General features: G+C 37.4%; 1 protein-coding gene across 1 annotated transcript in view; it reads left to right on the forward strand.

The window, feature by feature from the left end:
- LOC126259929 (centrosome-associated protein 350-like) overlaps positions 1–20,019 on the forward strand; it is a 169,359-nt gene that overhangs the window by 43,191 nt on the left and 106,149 nt on the right. The window contains exons 9-12 of the mRNA XM_049957021.1: positions 496–695; positions 5,521–5,684; positions 16,808–17,995; positions 18,720–19,926. Coding sequence (XP_049812978.1) covers positions 496–695; positions 5,521–5,684; positions 16,808–17,995; positions 18,720–19,926 — 2,759 coding nt within the window. The remainder of the gene's footprint in view (positions 1–495; positions 696–5,520; positions 5,685–16,807; positions 17,996–18,719; positions 19,927–20,019) is intronic.

Here is a 20,019-nt window from a genome sequence, read left to right on the forward strand (position 1 = left end):
ACTACAGCTATTGTTGACGAATGATGGTGGACATATTGAGCATTTCCTGTAAAGAACATCATCTTTGCCTTGTCTTACTTTGTTATGCTAATTATTGCTATTCTGATCAGATGAAACGCCATCTTTTGGACATTTTTTGAACGTTTGTATTTTTTTGGTTCTAATAAAACCCCATGTCATTTCAAGCATATGTGTCAATTTGTACCTCTCTATCTACATTATTCCGTGATTTATTCAGTTTTCAAATTTATACTGCCTTTTTGATCACCCAGTATATGACCCCTCTGAACCCTAATTGAAGAACATCTCTGATCTAAACAGTCAGTGTTACACCGTATGTAGTGATATAAAGCTTAACCCTTACCCAAAAGTGAATGAACAGAATCATGTCATTTTATTGAATAACCAAATATTGTGATTTTTCTTTGTTTGCAAACTCAGGACGGAAATATCTTTTGCCAGGTACAAAAAATAATATTTGCTTTATTTTCATAGTTCTTCTGCGAGGGCAGTGCCAGTCAAAGGAAGCAACAACAAAAACAGTTCTGCTTCTCAGGAAACTGCACAAACAGTTTCTTCTGCAGAGGTACTGTGCAAGGGCAGTGATGCCAGTATTCGGATGTCTGTATCTCCACAAAGTGGTATGAGGAGGCAGTCAAGTGGCTCTGATGAATCCATTATGTTATCACAAGGTGGTAAGTACAGCGTTATTATTTCATAACTCATCCCATGCTGTGGAATTATTTTATTCATTCCCGACATGGAAGGTAGATATTAACACACACTGGTCAGTAGGGACCTGAAAACATAGTGTCAATTTTTGGCAAAATTCGCATCTACTTTGTGCAAAACTTGCATCTAAATTTTTTGTATTTGCAAATCATTAGTTAGACAGATTTAAAGAGTTGCCAGACAACATACCTGAAGATGAAGCCATAGTGCTTTGAAATGGACTGTTTGCTTTCGCAGAACTTCAACAGGTTTTTTTCCAAAATTGTCTTTGCTTGTTTTCTTTTTTGGCTCTATTTAAACTTTCAACAAATGACTGTTTTACATTGAGAAGCAGAAGTATTCTCCTGCCGGTGAATAGGTGATTTAAGGTGTTTATCAGCTTTTTTCGTCAATTCGATAGTTAAAAATCTTCAGAGTATTGATTTTGACCCTTCATGGACATTAAAAGCCTTGCATACTATATTTGACAGTACTACACATAGATCTGATAAGATATAAGGAGCAGTCAAATGAAAATGAGATGGATCGAAAAAAAGTAAGGAAACTATGTATTAATTCAAAAGTAATTATCATAACTGTTAATACCTTTATCCCACTGTGAGACAAGATGGTCAATGCATTCGTGGAAAAATGCTTGTGTTTGCCAACAGCACCATGATATTACCCAGGCACGCAGCTCATCCAAAGCAAATTGATGGCCATGAATGTCTTACTTCAGGGTTCCAAAAATATGGAAATGACACAGGGAGAGATTGGAACTGTTTGGAGGATGTTTGAGGGATTCCTAGCAAATATTTTGCATTGTACTTTCCAGTTGTCAAGGCTGTTTCAACTACGCTGCAGAAGTTTTGCTAAGAAGCCCTTACACATCTTTCACACAGTCTCTATCTCTCCCCATGCCATGATATCATGGGAGCCCTGAAGAAAGACATTGGTGCCCATTGATTTGCTTCGGGGGAAGAGATGCACACCTGGGTAAAACTGTGGTTCTGTAGGAAAACTGCAGACTTTTTCCATGAAGGCATTGACCATCTTGTCTCTCAGTGGGATAAATGTATTAACAGTTACGGTGATTACTCTTGAAATAATGAGTGGTTTACTTAACCTTTTCCAGCTGCCTGATTTTCATTTGACTTCCCATAATACTTAGCATAACTGAAAATAACTCTATTCACATATTGAGGAAAGACATTTGGCATGGTTTAAATACGTTCACAGGTTTATAGTTCCAATCACTGTATGGCAGAGTGTGGATTCTCTAAATTGACAGTTGTCTACAAGTGTAAACAGTCTAGAATTATTACCACTGCCCCATTATCATAGGGATCACCAATCCCATCTGGTATTGTGAGGGTCATAATCGATCTCCATCAAGGACCTGGATTAATATCTTCAGTCATTTCAAAATAAGAAAAGAAAACAGCAAGTAATGCACAACAGAAAGTATTTGGTAATGGCTGCTATGCAGTTAATTGCTGTGGTTGACAGTGTCGTAAACGAGGTACTTCAGGTCTGACCTCTATCAGTATTTGATGCAACCACAGTTCAAAACACTTGCCACCTAAAACTGCCATGTTAATGTGTTCAGATTATACAAACTTTTAACTTTAGCTAACTGGCAAACACATCTGCTTCTTGTTCTAAGATCCTAGGTCCAACAGTTGGATCTTACATTGCATTATGCAGCTTGTATCTATTCAACTGCCAACAGTATGTGTGACACCAGAGCATCAAGCACAGTGATATATTATCGCCTTAGTCCACTTTTTAACTTGCAAACACATTCTTGCACACATTATCTTTCCAAATTGGGCTTTGTCAGATGATGTGCAATACCAGTATTAACCAAAATTTGGGTACATTTTCATTTTTTATATGCAGAAAAGAAAGCTGTTTAAAGCTGCCTCTGAAAAATAGTTCATCTGGATACAATTTGCTATGAAAATTCATTTATTAAGTAATTTCACATTTTGAGGCAGAATTTGCATATGAAGGTCCCAATTGATGGATCCTTCCAAATTCTTAATCATTTACAAGGTTATCCAAGGGTTATCTCTGGTAGCATTAGTTCAAGTACTAATAAAATATACTCAGGTTTGAGATTGATGGCCGGGCCAAAGACTTTATTGAAATGATAATCTTTCTCTCTAGTGTAATTACATCATTACAGTAAACAGTATGTGGAGATAACATACATGAAACTATTCATATTGAATGTGTATCAAAAAAATGTACAGTTCTAAGTTAGAAAAATTTAAGAATGAAGGATTGGTGAAAATGATTAATATGGGAAATGAGGAAACAAAGACAGTATGATCAGCCATAAGGTAAAGAAATGGGTGAATCATATCAAATACAGCTCAAGAAATATTGCAAACATTGGAAGAGACTAAACTCCTGTTTGACAGAATTGCAGTGCAGGAAAGAATCATGAGAAGTGAATTTAGTTAATCATCTTATGACATGTAGTGATGAAAGAAATATCAGGTGTATAGAGCTCTAAAACAATATTGCTTGTACAAACTCAATAATGAATTTAATTGTAATATACTTTGATAAGCCCTTGTACTGGTGGCAATGCATTGAAAAAGATTTGTGTAATAATTACATTCCAGATAGCTTTTGCCAAATTCCAAAGTTTGTCAGCATTGGCACTGGATGAATATTACACATATCACTATTTTCTAAATCATAGCATGTTTCTTGATCAACAAATGATTAGAATAGCATGCAGGCCATGGATGTAGTATTATCTGTTGTCTTAAGAAAAAGCCTGTTGAATACTACGTGCCCTCATTCTTCTTTTAGAATACAGTTCCACAGAGTTAAAGGAAGATTACCACTTTAGGTTCTTCAGCTTCAATATCAGTGCACCTTCTATTGAGAGTACTGATAGTTTGCATTTACCTTTATAAAGGGTGAACCCATACTCCACGAACAATTTTTTCAGAGCTTTTCACAGATATTTTCTGATTGTTCAGGTGTAAGGGACCCATGGTTTCCCGTGTCTTGTTACAGAGTAATTGCTTCTCCCTATTTATCTTTGTGTCTTTATTTCACTGAAAATGTCTACACAACACTGCAAATCTCAATGGTATGTGATGTGTGTCCTGTTTAGAAACAAACTTGTTCCATTCACTCATGGTATTTGCTGTCAGTAACAGTAATGCATAATTTATTCTTCATCCTCAAGCTTGGTTTCAGTATTGCTCAGTTATGGCTTGGATTAGTTTTTCTAGCATTGTTAGTTGTATGCTAACAGTGATACACAAGGGTATGGATAGAAGAACTGATCAGTGAGCGTCTCGTAGATGGATTCACTGTACGCAGTGGAAGAGCAGATTGCGATGTAACAGTGGGCCATTCCTGCAACAACAGCAACCATAAACAGTACTTTTAAACCTGCAGCTATTAGCCTGTTGGTGTACTGCATTTTCACATGATCTCTTTGATGGAATTGTGTGTCTTTGCTAATTATATTAAGTATATAATAGTGATATATTTTTCTACTCATGGAGAGTTAACAATGAAAGCCACACAAAGTTTTACATTTCAAGGGGAAAAAGCACATGACTTGCACATAGCTCAGAAGGTATACAGTTACATATGCAGGGTAACTAATGAAATTGGTTTCAAGCAGGGCAGTCATAAGTGCCATTTTAATAACAATTGTAAAGATAAGTAATATATTGATTTGAAACAATACCACATATTTTGTGAATGACGAAGTTCTGAAACATATCATCCATCTTACAATCTGTCCATCACAACCCGACCTATGAAACGCATAAAGACCTAAAGAAGATACAGTGGAGGCACTTGACAAAAAAAGTATAAAAGTACTGGAAGCATTGTATATGTTGATCAACAACAATCTTAAATGATACCAAAAATATCTTAAAGTAATTACCCAGCAGAGGTGAATAGCCTTATCATGAATGTAAGTTGTATTTTTTATCACCATAAAGATGGCCCATTGAGTTGTAGACAGGCACAACAAACAGACTGTTTACATATGCAGCTGCTGGCCACACACTCCCTCCCCCCCCCCCCCCACCACCACCACCACCACCACCACCACTCCCATGCCTTCAGTCTAACAAGCAGCACGTTACTTCCCGCCACCGCCACCATACTATCCCTCCCCTCCCCTTCCCTGCTCCAGCCTCCTCCTTTTCCCCACCCAATCACCACTCCCATCATGGACTGGTGCTGCTGCTCGCAGTGTGGTTTCAGTTGCTTGAGACTGCAGTCGTGTGTGTGTGTGTGTGTGTGTGTGTGTGTGTGTGTGTGTGTCGTTGACGAAGGCCTTAACAGCCGAAAGCTATAATTGTGAGCCTTTTTGTTGTGCCTATCTGCAACTCAGCATCTCCGCTATATGGTGAGTAGCAACTTTCTTTCTTATAATATTGTCAGATAATCAGTTTCTTTTCCTGCTGTATTATTTCTTTTGTGCTGTCTCAGCACCATTGCTAACAGACTGAAATGTAAGCATTCCCTAAAATTCTGTAGAGTTCGACCATTCTTCAGAGAATAATTGCTTTCGATACAGAGTAGACTACTTTTCAGTCACTTTACTTCAGTGCTGTTTTATGGCTTTACAGCTTCCACTGTCAATAGCGCCATATTTTTCTTTCAGTGATAATGACTTGGTCCTAAAATATTATTCACCTTCCACCTTAACGTCATATGCATTTGGGAAATTGTAGAAAGTCTATGTTGCTGTCTAGACATTCCAGTGGAATAGTGTATGATAAGATATTGTAATAGCTTGGAAATCTTGTACAGACACACCATCAGAGCAAAGCGATCTGGAGGGCCGAGTTTGTGCTTTAAGAGAGCAGCTAAGAAGACGTGAACTGGAAGCTGAGCAATTAAAGAAACTGCAGAGGAAGAAAGCTCGTAGGGAGGAACTGAAAGCTACGGAGCAGTCTTTACTGAAACAGATACAGGTATACTTTTATTACAAACTGCAATCTTTTCGCATTAATAAAATGCTTGAAGTAACAGTTAACATTATAATGGGATAGATTACTTACTTTTTATCACTAACAGAAGATCTAATAACCAACGACAACATTTCATGGCAAAATTTTGGTATCTTTGTTTTTAATGTAGAAAAAGGATAATGAGATTGGATTGTTTACGTTTACATAAGAAGTTAGATGATGTGAATAGAAGCAACCTCACCTAAATTTATTGAGAGTGTTGTGAAGTCATAACCAGAATCAAGTCCAAATCCAAACACAGGGTCACTAATGAAATACAACTCTTTACTGAAAGCATGTTTATTACGAACATCAATATACAGCCAGAATAAAACTTAACTCCTCTATGGAAATTGTTGCTACTTATGCAAACATCGAATATGCCAGACTATACAAACATTACAAACGTAAGAAATTTCAAGAACCTCCCAGAACTGATAATTACTAAGTAATTGCTGGTGATCAGGTTTGAACTGACGACACACAGCACTCCAGCCAACAATACTAACCAATTTGGATGCACCACTTCTTGCATAATTTCTACCTCTCTTGGAGAAACAGGACTCATGGTTCCCATTGGAGCCAACCACAGTGCCATAGATCTAGATCTTGTAACTGATCCTCTGTATGGCAACACTGGCAGAGCCTTGCATTCTGGCCGTATTGTAACGTTCTCTTCATGATGATGAGCATCAAATGTAGCCCCTCTTATTGTAGCTTCACAGTTGTCAAGTGGGTCTTCAGTTTCCTTGAATGAGAAACATGTACATCGGTCTGTGCCTCAGGACTGCAGTTAGGCTGTATACAAATGACATGAACAACAACTCTCCACTTTTGTCTTCTTGAGGAAGGGTCATAATCCTCGACTGCATATGTGACATTGGAGAAGCATTGAAAAGTACAATACAGCAACAATTAGTTTTTAGTGACTTAAACAATGGTCCTGCATTCCGCAAAGGCATAAAAATCCATACCGAGTCTCATGGGCTGTCACTCACTAGCCGATGCTTGACATTATACCACTCTGTCTTTGGCATCTAGGATCCATATGTAAGCCAGCTGTCTTGCTGCTTCAATCCTGTTTATGGGGTGTTTCATTTAGTCATCTTGAGTATAATCTGGCTGAAACAGGAACAGTGTACGCATATTCATTTTGGCCTCTTGACCTTGGCCAGAATGAATGGTGTGAAGGTTGTAATGACTTGCTTCACTATGTTGTATGCGAATGTCATAACGCGCAGTATTGTATCGCAATTTCTCTGAGAAGCATCACAGCATTGAGAGTGTATCAGCCAACATCTTATTGAAGTGAAGTGTTATGTGAGGCAGTGTATCTGTGGGTGTTGATGCAACGTAAAATTACCTCCGATATTTGGTTAAAAGATCCTAGTAAACTTGTCATGTCAAATTTGGATGAAATCGCAAGCTTTTGATAACTAACTCCATCATCATCATTATAAGATGCCATATCTAACTGTCAAAAAACTGGCAAGTCTCCCACTTTTATGCCAACAGGACAGGGTGCATTATGTCATGACAATATGAAAATGGCGCATACTGAGTTGGTGCCCTCTACAACTATAGTTTATGTTTGGGCTCTCTACCCAGTGTTGTCCTTATTAGACGTATTGTTTGAACAGAAAGCAGATGAATGACTTGGCCATTCTGTGTATTGAAAACTGACACACACAGATCTGTATCTCAGAGGCCAAAGTTTTCACCATCCCTAATCCACAAAACCAGGACTATTTCAGACAAGGAGCACTTCAGCTCTGAGATGAATCATCTGATGACAGCATTCAGAAGGAACAATTATTTAGTCCATGGTAAGAGGGGAATGCTGTTGAGGAACAATGCATAGTGTGGCTTCCATTCTGTGTTGCAGCAACTGTTAAGATAGGGAGAGTCCTAAAAAGGCAAAGAATCAGACCAGTGTTTCGCCCACCCAGAAAAATTGAGGAAACAATCTTGTTCACATTGATCAGTTTGCTGTGCCTGCTAACCATACTTCCAACATGCAGTCAGCAGAATGTTTTTGATCATTGTTTCTGTTTTTTGGTTTTTAACATTACATGTGACAACCAGACCATTTATGTCATGGCTTTAGCACAATTCATTTACATGAAGATTTTCTAAGAACAAAATCAGTCATAGCTCAATAGTTTCCATTAGTGATTAAAATTAAGGAGATGTGGTGACCTCTTAAAGATGTTCTTGGACTGAGAGTGCCAGGGATTTATAATATTGTTTGCATTTGTGGCACCAGTTATATTGGGACAATCTGTATGGAGTGTTCCCAATCGCTGTGTTACATAAACACAAGATTGAGTTTGAACTGCAAGAATTCTGGCCTACATTTTGAACTGTTGTATTTTGTGATAAAAGAAGCAATGGAAATTAGACTTTATGACAAAAACTTGAATACAGACAGCAGCTATGCAGTTAGCATTGTATGGAAGCACGCACTTGATAAAGAAAGAGCACAGAGGAAATCACATAATTTACTGCCTTATGCGAGTGATAGTGCTGCTTGTAACACAAGATACAGAGCACAGATTTAATTTGTAGAGATAGAGGGTCACCATACTTCAATCGGATGCCATCCTTTCAGCGTAAAAGTTGGAGCCTCATTATCAGTTTCATGACAGTCAGACATAGACCTCTGACAATGATGGGATAGTCATCGAGAGCTTCAAATTTTATCCAAATTTAACTTGGCAAGTTTTCCAAGAAATTTTTATCCAAGACTCCCATTGCAAAGGACTACATAGCCATACCTCTGATACTATTCCCAAGCGCAAAGCTTTTCCACAATCAGTTATCATCATATGAGGTAACCCATGCTCCAAAATAATGTCTTTCTCAAACAAAGAATTTTGCAGTTTCCAGAGTTTCAGCAGTCAGCACAGCTTTGATGACAGGATAGTGGATGAAGTAGTCAGTGTTGAATATTATTTATAGATTCCTGTTTATTGGCATCAGGATCCTCCCCAATAGATTGATTCCTATTCGGTGGAATAATGCTGTTGTGTGCAGATTTCTTACCAGATGCCACAGAGGTAATTGTAGTAACTGCATCACTGGCATCCCTTTGTAGTGTCTCACATAGTGTCTAACACATTAGTAGAGACCTGGTTAGGGACAGCTGCATGAAATTCTATCTAGGATCTTCACGAAACCTAAGTGCCCATGCATAGAAGCTAAGTTTGTAGGATAGCCACAATCAGTATTTTTTATTAACTGGTTTCACTCAGTTTAACAAGAGAATCATCATAGAAGAAGGATAACTACGGCAATGTTAGCACAGGCATTCCTGATGTGGATGGCAATATCTTCACAGCCTGTTGGTACTTGCTGGTACACCTTATCTTTTAAATATCCCCACAGAAAAAAAATCCAGCGGCGTAGTGGGCCAATTAATAGGGCTACCTTTGCCAATCCACCAATCAGTGTAAATATGGTCTAATACAGCCCATGCTTTAATTGCGCAATGCACTGGGCAGCTGTGCTACTGAAACCACTAACATTGTTGAATACGCAGAGCAACATCCAGCAGTAGTACTTGGTAGTTCCTGTTCCAAACATGTTCAATATTTGCATCCATTCAGTGTACTGTCAATAAAATACTGAGCAAAGAGTTTGTTCCCCATGGTGCCACACCATATGTTAACCAACCAAGGATGTTGATGGTCAACTTGCCATAAGCAGTGGGGGTTGTCTACACTTCAGTAATGCACATTGTGCCATTTAATGTTACCATGGTTTGTGAAACTCATAGGAAAATAGTACCTTGGCAAAGAATGTCGGGGTCATTTGCATTTGTTGATGTGCCCATTCACAAAACACTACCTGGTTATGGAAATCAGCACTATGAAGTTCTTGATGCAGTGACAAGTGGTATGAATGATACTTACGATGATGCAGTAGTGTGACGATACTATCGACCAGAATCGCAGTGTAATTGCTGGGCGCTTACCTATGGTTTGTGGTGCACCGCTGTTATTATAGCTATTTCATTAGCTTCTTCTGTAACACGTTTACTTCGTTTCTTTTTGCCGGTCTGTCATCAGACATAAAGGCATTCACAACCTTGTAAAAGAAGAAACTAGAGTGAACTTTCTCCGGAAAATGCTGGGCATACAAGGCAACAGTAGCCTCAACATTTCTCCTACATTCTCCGTAAATCAGGATATTTCAGTTCTCTCTTCTGTGGTTGCAACATCCATCGTCCACTTACACGTCTGTACTCCAAGTGATAGGAAGGTGTGGAGACAATAAAAATTACACAAGTATTCTAATGTTTAGCACCGCTGTCTCATCTACATCTGTATGATTTGTGAGCTCCGGTCGCAGTGTACTGCCTGTTATAATACATCGTGGTACACTACATGGCCACGGTGGTGCACTGAGTAGCCCCTATCCAATGTGTCAGAGGAATACAACATTACAAAAGGAGTTTCCAATTAGAATTTATGAAATACTGGCCTGTCCTATCCCCGCAGCATGGAGATGGGGTCCCATGTGCCATTATTCAAGGGCCATTTAGCAGCGAGTCGCAAATTACAATTGTGTATTCATTTCTATTCCTCTGATTACGGCACACTCTGTGGAGAAATAAAGGAAATGCTTCAGACAAAACGTATGTAGATTTTGCCGTAGTTCCGTCATCAAAAATTTGACATATGGGGATTCCCATTGAAAATTACGTAGTTGACACACACACACACACACACACACACACACACACACACACACACACACACCGGGTGGGATGGCAGGTCGAGTGTGGTATCATTATCATTGGATGTCCCCCTCCGAAACTAAATAAATTGGAATTATAATTTTTTTTTTGTTCGATGTGCAGTTTTGAGATATTTCATCAATGTCTTCTGTTAAAATGATACTCTGTTTAAATACAGAGACTGAATCTACCTCACAAAAACCGATTTAATTCAATTACCGTATCATTATCAAACTATGGTAGATAACTGCCATTTACTACGAAATATTTTTAAACTGTCAAAGCAAGTGCAAATTTAAACATGAATCATCACATTTATGGGTTGTACACATAGACATGTCATTGCTGTATTACACAAGTTACACTATGTTGATATGTCTGTTGAAATACATCATTAAAAATATCTCTACAAGTGCACATACAAAAAGTACACATTTGAAAATACTTCTGTAAGGATAAAATGGCAAATAATTAAGATTGTCTTGATGGGCCAACTATATTATATTGTCAAACAACTGGAAGAATCTGTGTAGCTTAAATTCGTTTTGAATAGTGGAAAGTCCAGGTTGGAATGTCAACAATTGTAGAAAGGACAGATTGCTATTCACTGTAAAGATGACACGTTGAGTTGCACTCAGACGCAATGGGAAGACTGCTACACAGTAAACGTTTGGCTAAAGCCTTTTATTCTACTCAGTGTCTGTTTTTTCTCTTCTTTCCTGCGGTTTTTGGTGAAAAGCTTAATGTGCAACAATCTTTTCATTGTGCCTGTCTGCAACTTGACATTCCCCTTTACAGTGGGTAGCAATCCATCCTTTACATAATTGTTAAATTGGTTTTGTTTCATTAATAAATTTTGGGGTTTGTCTTATTTTCTTTGAAAATTTGTGATTCCTCCCATATGTTCAACAAATGACCTTTCTCTGTGGCGTGAAGGTTGGAATTTAAATTGCAGTGTTCTTTATAATCTACTTTAAGCTGTCTTCCAGCTTGGGAGGTATACATCCAATAACAATTTTGACAATTTCTTTATATACTCTTGAATTACCATATTTGTCACCATTCAACATTAAATTTCAAGAAATCTAATAGCTCCATAATCCCACTGCCATGGTTTTATGTAGTATAAAATTACATTTAATTATTTCTAATGTTCCATCAGCTTGTATATATATTAAAAATATTTATAACATCCCAGGAGGTGAAAATTGCATTCTCTGGGCTATTCATATTTACTACATGTTAACAAATTGGATGCTATTCTTAATGTTGAAAGTCTTGTCATAAATGTACATTCTTTTAAGTTTTTTAAAAAATAGGTACGAGTATGTAATTTAGTTAACTATTGGGAGCATATTGGTTATTATTAATAAGTCTAATTGACCTGTCAGGTTTGCGTGATGTACTCCAAACTCTTGCAGTGGTAATTTCCAGGTTAATTAACTTTAATCTACATTTCCTTTTTAGCAGATCAAATAGTGACTGAGAAGAATCACTTTCTCTTTTTAGCTTCATTTGGAATTTACTGAGTGGGTCTGTACTAACTGGCCTTTACTAACTTTGTGTTTGCCATTGTGTTCACAATAATGCATTATTTTGTCAACAGCTTTTATAACTACAGCAGCTTTCAGCAATCCTTTATTCAAAATTTTAATGGTATTAAGTTCCTGTATACTAGTAGTATTTGCATTTATCGCTTCCTGTAGGGCTTGCTTACTTGTAAAGGAGCTGTGTAGTTTCTTCATTTTTAATTTGGCAGACACAAAAGCCATTTTTACTTCAGAAATGATGACAAAACAGTAATGCAGGAGTACATAAAATAAATTGTCAAACTTGTCAGGATGTATATTGGCCAAACCAAACAACCATTTGAAGTACATTGTAAAGAACATTGCAATTTAAATTCCAACTGTACAGCACTGGGTGAACATGTGAAGACAACTAACCATACTTTAGTTGAGATTCAAGATAGCATGAAAAGTACGCACATCACAGATAAAGATCTTTTGTTAAACATATTGGAGAGATTAGAAATTTTCTAAGAAAAGAATAGAAACCCACAAAATTTATTAAATGAACAAAACAAATTTAATTTGCATAGATTCTTCCAGCTGCTTGATGATGTGTTATAGACGGCCTGTCAAGAAATGAATTAAATTACCTACCATTTTTCCATACAGAAGGGCCATTCTATGTCAAGTGGTCTCATTTCAGAAAAAGTTCTCACACGACCGTCGTGGATTATGCTGAAATTTTGTGTGAACATTTGTACATTTTCCTAATGAACATCGGTAAAGTTTCTTGATCACTAATTCAATACTTCCAGAGATATAGTCATTCATTTTACCCCAGAGTGCAACTATCAACGGTGCACTTGAGAGTTTTGACTACTTCGAGACATTATATATCCAGCAATAGGTGAGCTTGGATGATGAGCAACCATTTTTGCCCTATTGGATCATAGTTCCTCTAATACAGTGTTCCATTTATTAATTGAAATTCTGCTTCAGACAATTCCTCATTCTTCAAGGATTCTTTGCTTTCCAGCAGTGCTGGATCTGACCATCAAGTCAATTGTTGGATGTTTCTACCAGCCACCCAACTCTTCTGTGACAGATCTACAATCATTCAAAGAAAATCTGTGGTCAATAGCACATAAATATCCAGATGATACAATACTGGTTGGAATCGACATTAACTTGCCAAGTGTAGACTGGGATGTCTATGGATTCATTGCTAGTGGTACAGACAGACAGTCATGCAAAATGCTTTTGAACACATTTTCTGAAAATTATCTTGAGCAGCTAGCTCGGCACCCCACACGCAATGGAAATATCTTGGACCTTGTAGCTACAAATAGGACAGACCTTATCGACAGTGTCCGTAAAGAAATAGGGATTAGCGATCATAATGTCATTATAGCAACTATGATTACAGAAGTTAATAAATCAGTCAAGAAGGCTAGGAGAGTGTTTCTGGTAGATAGAGCAGGTAAGCAGTTATTAACATCTCACTTAAACAGTGAATTTGCAAATCCGTCGTTCCTTTAAGATGGATGTAGAGGACTTACGGACAAAGTTTAAGCAGATTGTAAACCATGATCTGGAGAGCTATATGTCTAGTAAATGGACAAAGAATGGACAAGACCCACAATGGTTTAATAACGAAATTTAGCAGATGCTGAGAAAGCAGAGGCTGTTGCACTCTTGGTTCAAACAGGAACACGTAAATGACGACATGTGAATGTTGGGAGAGATACATGCATCTGTGAAAAGATCTGTGCACCTAGGATACAACAACTACTACCATCAGCCTTAGCAAAAGGTCTGGCAGAGAACCCGAGAAAATTCTGGTCATGTGTAAAATTGCTCAGTGTGTCTAAGCCTTCCATTCAGTCCCTTGTTGACCAGTCTGGTGTGGCAGTTGAAGGTAGCAAAATGAAAGCTGAAGTTTAAAATTTCATGTTCAAGAAATCATTCACATAAGAGAACTGCACAAACATACTGTTGTACAAGGATACTGTTGTTTGACCATCAGACTGACTCCTGTATGGACGACATAGCAATAAGCATACCTGGCTTAGAGAAACAACTCAAGGATTTGATAGCAAATAAATCACCAGGTCCGTATGGAATCCCAGTTCGATTTTACTAAGAGTACTCTATGGCATTAGCCCCTTACCTAGCTTGCATTTACCGCGAATCTCTCGCCCAGCGCAAATTCCCAAGCGCAAGTGGCTCCAATACATAAGAAAGGTAAAAGATGGACCCGCAAAATTACAGATCAATATCCATAACTTCTGTTTGCTGCAGAATCCTTGAACATATTCTCAGTTTGAATATAATCAACTTTATTGAGACTGAGAAGCTTATGTGCATGAATCAGCATGGTTTCAGAAAGCGTCACACATGTGAACCTCATCTTGACCTGTTTCACATGATATACTGTGAACAATGGATGAAAGACAACAGGCAGATTCCATATTTCTAGATTTCCAGAAAGCATTTGGCATAATGCCCTATTGCAGGCTGTTAACGAAGGTATAAGCATATGAAATAAGTTCACAGATATGTGAGTGGCTCAAAGACTTTTTAAATAATAGAACTCACTATGTTGTCCTCAACAACATACTGGGGGAAGCACACGCGCACGCACTCTAGGTTGTTAAAGGGCTTCTTCCACAAAAGCTAGCAAAGTTTTCATTCCTTTTTGTGTGTGTATCAATAGCTTAACAAAAGAACAAGAAGTTAGTTTTGAGGAGACTAGGTCTTATTAACCCTCAAGTTGGGCGTGCTGGTTTTCGTAACGTGAGCAGGCGTGTGGCGCACATTGTACACATGTAAAGAATAGCTGCCTTTCTGTTACCGAGTTAAACATGTATGAGCTAAATCGCTGTCTAATTAAACAATAATAAAATAAACCTTCTATCACATCACTCTGTTGCCGCAGACAGGTGTTAACCCATAGTAATGACCCACTCAAAACATTAGACAGTGCATTTGAGTCAGATCCCTGCCAACCAGTTATTTGATTACTATTCTCATAGATAACTGACTTATTGTGGAACTGTGCTGATAGCCCGAAATCAGGGTCATTTTCTTGTAGGGATCATAAATTTTTTTCTCAACTAGCATGTTATTTATTTTATATTACTACTGCTGATTTGGATGTATGGCAACACAACTTATTACTGTGTTAGCTGAAGCAATAATGAAGGAAAAGATAAGGGCTCGCAATTTTAAAACAGCAATGGAATGGTACAAATCAATATTATTTGTGACTGGTGCACCCTATACACAGGCGTGCCTGCTCATGGGTTAATAGTAATGTGCATGTAGTAAAAGTCCAGTAAATGCTGACTGTTGGCTATGAAGAAGGAAAGAATATTATTACATCTGGCAACACTTCGTTAACATTTCCTCTTTATTGAGCCTGTAATGCAGCATAATGTATGTAATTTATGCCCCTCTGCTGCAAGTGGCACATAAACATAAAAGCATTTTGCAGTCTTGCTTGTTATGAAAAATTGATAACATGGGAAGAACCACTATTTGACAGTTTAGTGAGATACAAATTGTTTAATGTCTCCCCCTTGATATAAAACTGATATTGAAGTTACATTTGTACATACACAGCACTTCATGCTTCAGTATATTACAACACTGCTCAAATATTGACTACTGACTTTGTACATTGATGAACTTAACAGGGTTCAATGTGCCTGTACATTTCAATCTGTTAGATCCTTTGAAAGACAGTTGTATCATTAAGTATGGTGTAAAAAATATTCATTTCAGATAGTACCTACTTTGGGTGAGGTGCAAGAGCAATTTTCCATGTTAGTCCTATGTAAAGGCTGTTTTCTCTGAATGAAATGCAATGTTACTGAATTGATGTAGGGAAGTCTTAGATGAGATAAAAATAATGGAAGGAGTAAAGTTAAAACTCACTGTGTGGTTCATGTGTTTGCAGTCAACAGGCATATAAAAAAGGACTGAAAACATTTACGAGCAGAAGATAATGCCTTTCTTCAGAAAAAGTGATGCCTGGGCATTATAGTTAGATGAGATAGTGTAGTCATGCTTGTGTGTGTGTGCGTGGGGGGGGGGGGGTCGAATTAGTATTGTACCTCCCATAAATATTGACATTGCTGATACACTAGCAGACAGTAACAATTTAATTCATTAAACATTTATTAATACACTCACAGTTCTTAACAAATAATCAGGGGAATACAGATAATGATTCGCCATATTGTGCAGGTGTTGCAAGTCAATAAGCACCTAAAAATGATTGGAGATAGAGAGAGTTGAACTTTTGGACACTGTCCTCCTTGAAAGTGAACTAAACCCCCCCCCCCCCTCTCTTACCATCATGATGTATGTATTGTTTAATAGTGTAACAAAAACATTGTCTAGATTGTAAATAATACTTATTTACTCTGGTAAACAGTTTCAGTCAACTATACCCATCTTCAGACCACTAATTCCTCTTTGATGTGTAGAATTAGTACACAAAGCTGTTGTACATACCAAGAGCTACCAACCAATCAACCAGTTGTTAGTGGCCTGAAAATGGTCATGTTTGAATGAAACTGGCTAGCAGAGTATATAAATATTAGTTGTGATCTAGACTGACTGTTCATTATAGTGCGTAAGAGTAACTGTTCTTCCAGTATGACTTCAAAAATTATTATTATTATTATTATGTTTAACAGCTAAATTGCATTTTCTGTACATGTCTGGAAAGAAACAATAAATTTAATTGTAATGTTCCATCTTTATTGTAAGAAATGAAATCTAACAAATCGTATCGGATGAAAAATTTCAAATCTTGCATGTTTCAGGCGCTTGATTCATACATCAATCGAATAAAGGAACAACTGAAGCAAAATTTCAACACATCCCCCTTACTTGCTGTCAAACCTAAGATAAAACAGCCCCGTGTCCAGACTGAACAAATCTCCAAGCATATTTTGGGTAGAACTAAGGAAAAGTCAGAACCATGTAAACAGACTGAACGAAAATCCAACCAGGTGTTGGACAAAGTTGAATATGAATCCCCACTAGATGATAGTTCTCAAAAGTCAATATCAAATGGCCTAAGCACTGAGATTCCAACTGTGATTTCAGAACAGACAGCTAACTCTGTAAAATTTCTGCCAGAAGACACTAATAGCATCACATTCAGGGAAGCACACACTTCTGAAGATGATAACCATCAGGATGATATTGTTTCTGTCTCAGGCTCTTATGAGAGGACAGAGGGTCCTGACTCCACTGAAGATTATATATCTCAAGAGAAAAATAGCTACTCCAAGAACAAGAATGCCATTATAAAGACATCTTCCATGAAGGAAATCAGTTCCATAAGCTCAGAACAGCAATGTTCAGGTTATGTAAAACACACAAAAAGTGAGCAGTCTTTTTCAGCAAGAGAGTTGAATGATGGAGAGTCCATAATTCCTACCATGCTTGCCTCAGGCGATGATTTTGTTGAAGAAGACAGAGAGATTTCTGAAATTTTGGTGAACAGCACTTTTGATATGATTAATGCAGAAGTTTCATCAACACAGCAATATAAGGGTTCTAAAAATGACTACACACAAGAGTCTTGTGTTTCCTCATCCTTCAAGCCTCTTGAGAACTCATCTGAAGCTAAGTCAAATAACTTGTTCTCAGAGAGGTCAGACAGTTCTCTCAATAATGTTGTCCCCCACAGGACTGTCTCAAAATCATGTACATCAGCTACTATAAATGAAGAATTATCTGAAATTGAAGAGACATCCGTGAGTGTGCAACAGATATCAGACACCACAGAAGTGCAGAAAACTCCATCAGCTGATAGTATACAACATGAAATTTCAGCAAAATCGGACTTAGAATCTGAGAATGTAGTAAATGTCACAGATTTAGTGTGTGCACCACAAAATGTAGGTGATACATTCTGTATCGTTACATCTGACATAAAAGCAATGAATGCATCACCTAGTATTTTGGCAGCTGGAGAAGAAAAAAGAGAGGATTCTACACAGGTGAGTTTTCACAAAATTGCTCTGCTGGTTTTGCTTTGTGTGTTCATTCTAGAAAGTCAAAGATCTAATACACTTAATTCAAGCAAGGAATTTGTTGCAAGTATTCAGCTCATAGTTGATGTAAGTAATAATACAGACTGTATTTTTCATTCCTGCTGAATAGTGCCCATATAGCTGTATAATTAATTACATTTGAGAAATATTAAAAAATTGATACAGTCACAACTTAGTTCCCAGCATCTATTTGTCAGTCAGGTCGCTATTCATAAATTGAATGTTAACTTGATGAATGGAAACATTAGCTTCCAGCCATTAAAATGAGAGCTTGAGAAGGAATAATACCCACATTTAAAATAGCATTGAATCTCTAACTTATGGGATTTGTATGAGTGTGTCATCAGAACACAGTTGTGGAAAAGGAAAATTGAAACTATACAACACTAGTCATGAAGGATAGGAAAAATCATTTCAGCCCCTTGATTCTTGGAGAGAGATGATAAAAGAATATGTTCTCTTCAGGGTATCCAATCCACTTTTCAGGGTATCCAATCCACTTTTCATTAATTAATTGCATTTTGTTTCACCTATCAGCTGTTATGCAAATCAATAATAGTAGACACATAAAAATTTTCCTTAGCTATGAACACAATAATTCAGTAGAACACATTTTTCCTTATTGAAATGTTGTTATTGTTAATTGTGTTTTTACATTTTTTTGGAACAGGAACTGCTATTATCTACAGAAAGTAGGGATCAACCATCAGAGAAAGAACTATCTGAGGAGTCTGTATTGAATGTCTATTCACATACCAATCAGGGCAGAGATGGGATAGAGTTCTGCCACAGTGCAGATGATAGCATCTGCACGGAGAGCCATCCTATGTCTGTGCAGTTGAGCTCAACATTTGTTGTTGAGCATGAGGAGCATACACCAGAAGCCCAAACAGTAGAGCAGTCTAAAATAACTGTTGGCTCTGAAAAGAATGAGAACAGGATGCAAAAACTAAAGCTTGTTGACAGCATTACTGAATCAATAATGCTGCAACTTCTGAAGGACTCATTTGTATCACCTGACATTAAACTGAAAGAATGCGGAGAAGTACCAGACGGTAATGCATCAAGAGAAACAGTTTTATCATATGCTCATAAATTCAGTGAGACCACCAAGCCAGAGGTTGGTGTAATAAGTGAAATTCAATGTGATTCAAGAACTGTTATCCTAGATGAAGCTGAGAAGCAAGAGAATCTTGTCATTGAAAAAGAACCTCACACAATAAATGATATCTGCATTGGTAATACTACTTTCATCATTGATGAGACTAGTAAGTCTGAGAAAAATACTTCAGTACTGGTGGATGAGATGCTAAATCACTTTCTGGAAAATGCTACCAGTGATGTACTTACCATATACAATGCAAAAATATCAAACTCTGACAGACTGTGTGTGCCTTCTGAAGATTCTAAACAAAGCCCATCTATCGAAATATTGGAATCACGCGATAATAGTGATCTTAGTCCACCAGAGCGTGATGCTATTTGCAAGCCCGCAGAAATTATAAATTTCACATTGAAAAATAATAATACCCATCTCTCAGTTGATGATGTGATAAATAATGATGTAGTGAAAGACTCATTTCACAACTCGAAAAAAATTAATGTTATAGAAAATGAAATGCAAGATATGATATCATTTACTTCCCCTGATAGTAGAAAAGTTCAAGAACTTTCTGTGGAAGATGTATTGAAGCCTTTTTCGGAAAATTCTACTTGTGAGAAATTGATGACCAGAACTGATCGCGAACAACCACATGAAAACAGAAGTGATGATGTCTCTTCAGGAAGCCTCATTACAGATGAGGGCGACAGTCTACTGCACCATGGACTTACAACAGCAGATGAAGTGGTGATGTCTGAGGAACATCTGGCAAATGGTAAGCAATTCCTTCCATAATTTCTCTGTGCTGATGGTATCTGTATTAGTAGAAGTGGCGGTAGTACTCACACCAATTATTGCACTCTTCTCA

This window comes from Schistocerca nitens, chromosome 5, assembly GCF_023898315.1.
Source record: "Schistocerca nitens isolate TAMUIC-IGC-003100 chromosome 5, iqSchNite1.1, whole genome shotgun sequence".
Classification (NCBI taxonomy): domain Eukaryota; kingdom Metazoa; phylum Arthropoda; class Insecta; order Orthoptera; family Acrididae; genus Schistocerca; species Schistocerca nitens.